Source organism: Microtus oregoni, unplaced genomic scaffold, assembly GCF_018167655.1.
Source record: "Microtus oregoni isolate MIOR12 unplaced genomic scaffold, Mior012 000015F_ref0000493, whole genome shotgun sequence".
NCBI lineage: Eukaryota > Metazoa > Chordata > Mammalia > Rodentia > Cricetidae > Microtus > Microtus oregoni.
The window spans coordinates 15602870-15612134 of NW_024543074.1; the positions used below are offsets into that span (position 1 = coordinate 15602870).

Consider the following 9265-nt stretch of genomic DNA (forward strand, 5'->3'; position numbering starts at 1 on the left):
ATAATGAATTTTGCAGGCAAATGGATGGAGCTAGAACACATCACTTTGAGTGGATTCAAGATGTTTGAGGGTTATTTTAAAAACATTGATGAAGGATGTCCTTCTGTATATGTGTTGTCTTTATTGGTTGATGAGTAAAGCTGCTTTGGCCAATGGCTTAGCACAAAAAAGCTAGACAGAAAGTCCAAACAATGATGCAGAGAGAAAGGGGAGGCAAATGATGCCATGCCACTGTCAAAGGAGAAAAAGGTCTGAATATTACCGGCAAGCCATGAGCCTCATGTTCATATAAACTACTCGAAATGGGCTAATTTATAGTTAGGGCTAGCCAGTAAGAGGTCTAAGCCATTGGCCAAACAATTATATTTACTATATTAGCCTCTGAGTGATTATTTAATAAGCAGCTGGGGGAACTACCGAGTGGGAGAGAAACTAATCCAGGGTACCAGCAGGACAGAGAATACGCCCTTCTACAACACACTTTCCCCTTTTACACATTTAATTGCACTCTTCAAAGCGCACCCTTACAATTTAATGTGGTATGTTTGAGTGTGTGTGTGCACAACGAGGAGGTGCACACGTGTGTGCACATGCTTGTGCACATGTGCCTGCGCTTGTAGAGACCAGAGGACAATAGCAGATGTCATTGGCTTAGAATCACCAATCAGACTAAGCTGGCCATTGAGGGGTCTTCCTGTCTCCACTTCCCCAACACTGGAATTGCAATCATGGCATTTTATGTGGGGTTTAGGTATCAGATTCAGGTCCTCCTCTGTGCAAGGCAAGCAGTGGGTGGTCACAATCAACCAGGGGTGGCACGGCCCTTTTTAGACCTGAGCTGGTGGAGAACACAGATGTCTCCTCCCCCAGACTTCTTGATTTGGGTAGTTACAATCAACCAACAACTCCCCTTTCACACCACACCAACAATTATTTGAAAGGAATTAGCCATAGTGTATGGAGAATCCAAAAAGATGGATACCGATGAACAGGAAGGAATAGGGAGGGACTTGGAGTTCTTGTGGTCTTTCTTGGTTTGTGATGGCTGGAGAGATGCTCTCTTTCTTGCTGGGTCTTCAGCCAAAAAGGAAGTTCAGCAAGTTTCTTCTTGGCCTCTCTGTGATATGGCGTAAAAGAATGGCAGATAGAATTTATTATAAAATATTCAGCTTGAATAGGATAAGGAAAGGGAGGACTTACGAAGCCAGAGCTCCCGCGAAGCACAGGAAAAACAAAGAGGGCGCTGGGAGCACACCAGCAAGATTTATAGGTAAATATTAGTCTAAGGGGATCCTTCCCTGCAAGCAAGGTGATTGGCTGGGCTTCCCCTACATCTCTACATCTCTGAGTTAGCAGATTTTCACCCCAACATCAGACTCCTGAGTCTTTACTGGTAGATAGAATGATAGAGACTTGGTTAAAAACTACTTTTGGTGGCAGCAGCAGAGCCAGTGTTGGTGGATGGGAAGTCCCACCAGGCTATGGCCTTAGCGGCAGAGGGGTTGCAGGTGGTAGTGACAATGTCAGTAGAGTCTGGTGCAGACGATAATTCAACAGCGAAACAGCAGTTCGAAGCCCTAAGGCGGCTGTGTTGATGTCTGTGGAGCCTATTGCCACCATAATAGAGACCTGTAGTCTGAGCTGCCACCTTGGGCCATGTTGTTATCTGAGGACCATGGTGCCATGGGGGCCATGCTAATCTTAGTGGCCCACACTGCCACCTGAGGCCATAGAGACATCCTGGCCCCAGCTGCTGCAGATGTCCATGTCTGGGTCCTTTGTCCTACCACAACTAGTGTCTGTTGATGTCACTGGCCCATGATGCCACTAAAGGCCACACCATGTTGGTGTCTGTGTTGGGCTGTCACCTGGGCCAAGTCTTTTTGAGTGGTCAGTGCTGTCAGCTGGCTTCATGTGATTTATTTGGGAGTTGGGTGTCAGGCCCCAAAAAGAGCCCCACGGAGTCCAAAGAATCAAAGAGTAAAACACAAACAAACAAACAAACAACGGCATATGTGTGCACCCAGTTCATCTGCCCTGTCAGGAATTCTCGTCATGGTCAACCCGTCTTTTGATGACCTCCATCAAAAGTTTCAGCAGGTACCACTTCACAAATGAATATGTACAACGAGGACATTGCTCCCTTTATGAAGAAACCCCAACCTTCCAAATGAATATGTAATACTCCCATGTAATCTCAATGCTGTAACACTTTTACAGGTGTTAATTTATAGCACAAACAACATGACAACAGGAATGGAAAACATACAACACATCAACCAGTAAAGAACAATATCGACTTATACTATCAAGACTTCAAAAGGGAACAATATTACAAAGATGTTACTGGAGCTCATGCTATAGCCCCATAGAGAGTACGTGCATGGCCTAATGCCTGACACCTGTTGACCTTTTGAAGCCTTACATCAACAGATATATTGCTTTTCTTTAATACACAATGAACAATTGTATTCCTTTTCTCGTGACTTTGACTTTCTTGGAGACCTCCATATTTACTACCTGCTGCTGTAAGCCATCTCCATTTATTTTATGCATATCCTGAGCCTTGCCTCTGTGATTTAGAATATGTGGAAAGTCCTCCTTGGGTTGTCACATACAAATCACAGATTTAACAGCAATAGCACACACAGCTGAGCAGCAACACTGTGACCAAATGTTGCCTTACACTGCCTTCTTCATCATTGTCTTCACTAACTTCTCTAGGAAGAGTGTCTTCCATGATTTGAGTCCCCATGCATTTCCTCAGCAAGATAAATGACTATGCAGATTGGACACGTTTTTGTGTTTTGATTATTTATGTATGTCTTTATTTATTTATTTTGAGTCATGGTCTCTTTTTATATCCCTGGCTATCCTGGACTTCTCTATGAATATTAAAAGGATGGGCCATTCTCCAAACTCTAAAATGAAAGTCACAGACCCCATCCCCAGTTGAGGGACGCATTCTTAAAGCACTGTTTTATTGTTGTGTTCTTTATCAGCCAATCCCTTTCCTAGAATTTGGTTTCTACTTTGTGAAGTTATTAAAGGATACAATTTCCATTTTTTTACAGAATCAGATGTAACCGCCCAGCGGGTCAGTTAGTCTAGGGTTGTAACCTGCCTGGCAGGTCAGTTATTCCAGGCTCCCGAAGAGGCGCTATCTTAAAAGACATGGGTGGGAAAGAGGAACGAGGCCAAGCAAGATCTGTTGTCAAGGTCTCCGTTTATTAGCGTAATGGTTGTGGCTTATATAGCCCTTGGATGAGGAATTTGGCTTGGGATGGGGGCAGGGGGCAGGGGCATGGGATCTTGCTGGGGCAGCAATGGTCACGAGTCGACACTTGGTCACGAGGTCATGAGTCTTTGGTCAGGAGGTCACGAGTCCACACACCTAGTGTTCTCTGTGCAAGCAGAATCGTTCCTTTTGTGATTCCAACCACAAACAGTTCTCTAGATAGTTGGAATGTGGGGCAGGTTCTGCTAACAGATAGCTCTCAAGATAGTTGGGTGTGGGGTGGGCTCTGCCAACAAACAGTTCCCAATATAGTTGGGGTGTGGGGCTCTCTGCAAACATCCCCAGGACAATGGTCCCTGCAATACTTTTAGGGGGAAATGGCTCCTGACAATCAGAGAATATTTTCACCTCATATTATGAGATATCATTGCACCATAGTCCACTTTCCATGTCAAGCAGTCTCAAACACGATTTAGGACAATCCTCGAAAAGTAAAACATCTATTTCTATGTGTTTAAAAATTCAGAGGTAAACTGATCACTACAGTTTTACATCGGTAAACTGTCCCTAATACTTCAATAAGGGCCTTCTCTAAGTCCCTTACTCTCTTGGTTGTCAGATAATATTCTCTGGGGTAACTTATTCTCGAGCTTGAATCATATAGAGACACTGCCCTATGACCCAAGTACGTTATCTTTATCGCAACACCTATTTTCCCAGTGTAACCGCCAAGATTTACCAGCTTCTGCTTTAAAGTTAGTGCAGTTTGTTTATAATCGTTCTTTAACTTAGTGCCCAGGTCCCTCAGAACGGAGCTGTCGCCTTCCAGTTCCCCCTCTCCCCGGACAAAGCTGTGCAGCGTCAGGAGACTGTCCTGGGAAATATGAAGCACATCCAACATGACTTCCTGCTTCTTCTGTAAGCCCAGACTTAACGCCAAGCTCTCAGAGATGATCAGCGTCCCTTGACGAAGTGAGCCCAGCTCTGTACGAAGTAATTGCTCAAATCGTTTATGTTCTGAGCACAGCTCCATGCGGAGGTCTTCTGGAGAGCATGTCACCTCTCTAGACAGCACTAGAAAAATAAATAAACATACCAAATTAAAAATAAAAATGCCCAGAATGTCCTATGTGAGCCATTGTGAGTCCTCCTCTTCATATCACCAGTAGGTGAACACACAAGACACCAAAGAATAATTCAAGAGCAGAAGGGGCAGGTGCAAGGCAGACTTATAGACTCAGGTTCTGACAAGAGAGAATCATGAAAACAGATATACACTCACATTCCCGCCTTTTCTATTACATGGTGCATCAGGACCCTGCTCTGGGCAACTCCATTATTGAGAAGAGTCAGGGGAGCAAAGGACAGACCTAGTGCTGAAGACAGGAAAGTCAGGCATCAGGAAACACCAAAGAGGTGATGAGACAGGAGGAAAGCGAGGAGACACAGGACGGCTCCACAGAGCAAAGGAGGGAGCAGAGCACATTCCCAGAGTTCCACGGATGGGGAAAGAATGCATCAGAGGAGAACACAAGGTAGCCAGGCTACCCTGGTGAGCTTGGAAAATTCTGAGAAGACATTAAAGGTAATTTTAAATTTCCCATATGCCATGCTGTTTATCAACTAGTACAACATGTGTTAAAAGTCTCAGCTGAACTGTGTTTTCCTCAGAGAAAATGGGGTTAGATAGCGAGGTTAGATTTTGAGGTCAAATTCAATTTGCAAAACTAAGTTTTGGTGATAGTGAAGTTCTCTACACTACAGAAAACATAACAGCAAAAAGCGCACTAAGAGTAATTGAATGTATTAATAATAAAGCGGGTCTGTTTCATTTTGTGCTTTTTAAAATTGAGAGAAGGATTCATTTAGACCATGCTGGTCACAACCCACTCTGTGGAGCTTGGGCCACAAGTGCACCACCGTGAGCAGGTCATGATTCTATGTAACACTAGAGATAGAAACCAGGATTTCCTGGATGCTAGGCAACCACCCTATCACCTATGAAATGTCCCCAAATGTGGCTTCTTTTAAGAGCTATTCAATCCTGAAGGAATGAAGGGTGGTAAAGCAGTGAGCTTCGGAAGAAGCTGAGGACGCCCGCATTTTCAGAGACTGCAGAATTTCTGGTGTGAGTTTCAAGTGAGGCCTTTCATTCCAAGTGAGATGAACGCCAGAATGTGTCTCTCCTTCAGAAAACGTTCTGAGTTTTATTCCACATGCAAATGTGAGACAAAGGAGGAACTTCTAAGAAAAGGGTGAACGGAATAAAAGAGTTAAACAAAGACTAAGGAAAAGATTAGATGGCGGGGTTCTGATGTTCTGAAAAGGAGCACAGGTTACCACAGGTCCGAAAGCAATGGAGACACCACATGCTGGGCTAGCACACTGAAATTCCCAAACAAAGAGACATTCCCTTTTCATTGCTTGGTTTTCTAATGCATTTGTCGCTGTTAGTGAAGGATGAGGGACACAGAAAGTTGACCCTGAGAAATGGGATCAGTGCAGTGGGAGCCTGGGGTGGGTTCCAGAAGCCTTCACAGTAGGAGGGATTTGGACAAAGAAGCTAGATATAGTCTGGAAGAGGCAGGGAGAACTCGATAGGCAACTCTGGGGCAGAAATTCAGGAAGTACACAGGACAGGGTCCCTGAGAGGCTCTGCTGATCAGCTTTCTGATGGAAACGGACGTGACAGTGTGGCTAGGACTGGAGACCACTTTCAGGATTCCACTGTAAATTGTAGGGCTACAAATTGGCCCTGGCCTGTTTCTTGGCAGGAATCTCATCTTAACTCCCTGAGAGAGTTGACAAGACCCTTCAAGGGCATTATGAGGCTGGACCCCTTCCTTTTCCTGCTTCAGTCCTGACCACTGGAGAAGCAGGCCATGTCACACTTGGTCATTGTGAAGGAAATAGCTCATAGTCTTACTAAAAGCAGCTAACATACTTTCCATAAGGAATCTAAGTGGGCAGAAGGAAACAGGAGGTTGTGAGCTCTGGATAGTATCTAGAAGAGAACAGTAAATGAGTTATTGATACCTGAGGAGTTTGATTTGCCCAAGATCAAGAAAGCAATCTTCCAACCCCCCTAAGCCAAATGTAAAATGATTGTTAATCTCCCTTCCTCAACCTCGTGTTGTGTCCATCTGGAGCTTGACCCATTCCTCTGAGGTAAATCTCTTCACACAGCTGTCTTCCACGCGCCAGGACTCGGGCTCTTCAGCGAACACAGCACAGCAGAATCTCTCTACTCTGAGTGCACACACATATGAGCTCACATCTCCTGGTCTGTGGACTGGGATGAATTTGCATGTGTACTTTATCTTCTCTTGTTTCTCACAGAAGTGACCAAGAGGCAGCTCTCGGATGCACTTCTCTATTTCACTCTCTAGATTCTCAAGATTGCTCTTCTCTCCTTCAATACCAACCATTTGCTGGTTTCCTCCATTTAAATCAATGAACAAATATCCCCCATCAGTGTTTGCGAATGCAGACACAGTTTTAGGGAGAATCTCTAAAATCTTTTCTTTAGGGGTCATTTTAACTTCTGTATGTTTGGATTTAGTAAAACAGGATGTCTCCTCCAGGGTCAACTCTTCTCTGTTAAAAAATGTGTGTAGACTTCCGTGCTGTAACTCATCAGAGTCACATGATCCAGGCAAGCTCTGTCTTGAACGTGATCTCCCTTCAGAGTCCTTCTTGGCTTTGAGGAACTGCACTGCATCAGGACCTTTCAGTTCATATGAAGTTGACAAATTTCTCACATACAAATTGGTTTTCAAGGTGAGGACATGCTGACCAGAGATATTCGGGATCCATGGTTTCACAAAAATTAAAAAGTACCCTTTGTTCTGCACGCAGTCTAGGTATTTCTGAGGAAATGGAAGAAGTTCACGAAAAGAATTTTCCAAATCCAGTCCTACTCCATCTCTTTTGAAGCTATAATTTGAATTCTTAATGTGAGCCTTGACCATGCCCCCTCCAGAATTCAGCAGAGTGCACACAGCCTGTGAGATACTGTGGGCCTCTCTCCTTCTCAGCTGTGGATCTTTCATTGTCTTCCTATTCTCCTCTCCCAGTGTGATTTCTCCTACAGACAGAACCAGTTCGGCATAGTCCGTCTCCTGGTCAACGCTGATGCTCATTTTCGGAGCGCTTGCTCTCTTTCCCGGATGAAATCCTTTCCTGTAAAACAGACGGAGCCATTAGAGCCGGAGCCAACCAGTGAGAGCCGGCTCTGCTTTACAGAGCACAGCACAGCCGCCTGAGCTGCTCTGGGTGCGTCAGTGTGAAGGTCGGATCCGATGTTTTGTTTAGGGACTATTGGACCATTTTGAACAGACTACAGTAACTTGTATGCTTAGTAAAATTTCAAATTTGTTATCATGATTGTATATAATTTTTAAAAAGTGTTTAAAATTAAGAAACTCCATTGTCCTGGGCAGTGGTGTTACATTCCTTTATCCCCAGCATTTGGAAGGCAGAGGCAGGAGGATTTCTGAATTCGAGGCCAGCTTGGTTTACAAAGTCAGTTTCAGGACACCAGGGACACCCAATCCCCTCAACCTGTCATGCCTAACTCCCCACCTTTTTTTTTTTTTTATTTTTAAGTGAAAGGTGGGAATGTTGTAAAAGTAAATTGCTGGCCTGGCCTGTCACCTGGGTACCCTATCCCTTTAAGAGGCAAGCCCCACCCACTCCCATTCTCCCCTTTCTGCTGAGAGGAGTGTATCTCTGGCCCCTCCTCCCCTGCCCTTCTTCTGGAGAGGCATCTTCTGCCTCTCTCCCTTCCCCTCTTCTCCCCTTCTTTCTTCTCTTTATCTCTCTCTTCTTCTCCCCCCACCCCCAGTAAATAAACTCTATATCCAAGTTCTCTCTGCATGTACCTGTCTCATACCCACCACAGTCTCCCGTCCACCATGGAACCTGTAGGGGTGGTGCCTACATGAATGGCAACAGTTGGTGGTCCAAAAGAAAAAGCCTGTGTAAACTTTCAGAGGAGCTAAGTGCTAGCATGGAACCCTGGCCATTCAGTTTGAGACCACAGCTTTGAAAACTGACTATGGTTTACACCCACTACTTTCAGGCACACATCTGGGACACAGTCCTTAAAAACCAAGGCAGAGCTCACCAAATTCCATGACAGAAGCAAAGTTCACTGAAGTTCTGGAACCCTGGGTCTAATTTACCAACTTTCCTTCTTTTTTTTTTTAAATATTTACTTTTTTTATGTATACAATAGTCTATCTGTATGTATAGATAGGCCAGAAAAGGGCACCAGACCTCATTACAGATGGTTGTGAGCCACCATGTGGTTGCTGGGAATTGAACTCAGAACCTTTGGAAGAGCAGGCAATACTCTTAACCACTGAGCCTCTCTCCAGCCCCCAACTTTCCTTCTTAAATTATAGCGTTGAGTTTGGAGTTATTTTCTCAGGGTGTCCAATCAGCTATTTTTGGTGGAAAAAAGGATGATATTCAGATATCCTTCTTCTGCCATAATTGCAGGTTGGTAGGAAAGCAGAGAAAGAGTGGCCAGGAGAGGAAGGACCTGCTTTCTGTGGAACAGAAGCAAACACCCCAAGACTAGACCACACTTTCTCTTTCACTTCTGGGTTGGCACTGTGCATTTCCCGTCGAAAAGCAAAGTTCCCATCTTCTAAATTACAAAGTTCCATAGGGGCTGATTTCTTTCTGGCTCTAGAGTGCAGCTCCTCCCCTCTGGTCTCTAAGAGGATAGGGAACCCTCAAGAGATTCTGGAGAGTCACACAAGTCTGCCATACATAGCCCTCATGACCTCCGTCTTCTCGCCTCACTAGCCGGCCTCAGAACAAGCATAATGGGTTCTCTCCCAGCAATTTAAAGCCCTCCCTCCATCACAAAGAGAGGAAAGCATTTGCTCTCACTCTGAAGATGGACACTATAAAATAATGCTAATACTAGCTCAGAATCGAGTATAATAAAGGGTTATTTATTTAGGGGTAGACTCACAGATCACAGTCCTCTCCACAAACGAGAACAGGAACCGA

At 44.7% G+C, this 9265-nt stretch overlaps 1 protein-coding gene across 1 annotated transcript; it reads right to left on the reverse strand.

The window, feature by feature from the left end:
- Positions 1-3214: 3214 nt before the first annotated feature.
- On the reverse strand, positions 3215-9265 carry LOC121456812 (schlafen family member 12-like). Its single transcript, XM_041665282.1, has 3 exons — positions 9228-9265; positions 6366-7420; positions 3215-4312 (listed from the first exon to the last, which is right to left on the reverse strand). Exons 2-3 carry the CDS (start codon positions 7378-7380, stop codon positions 3753-3755), a joined length of 1575 nt encoding a protein of 524 aa, XP_041521216.1. The 5' UTR covers positions 7381-7420; positions 9228-9265; the 3' UTR covers positions 3215-3752.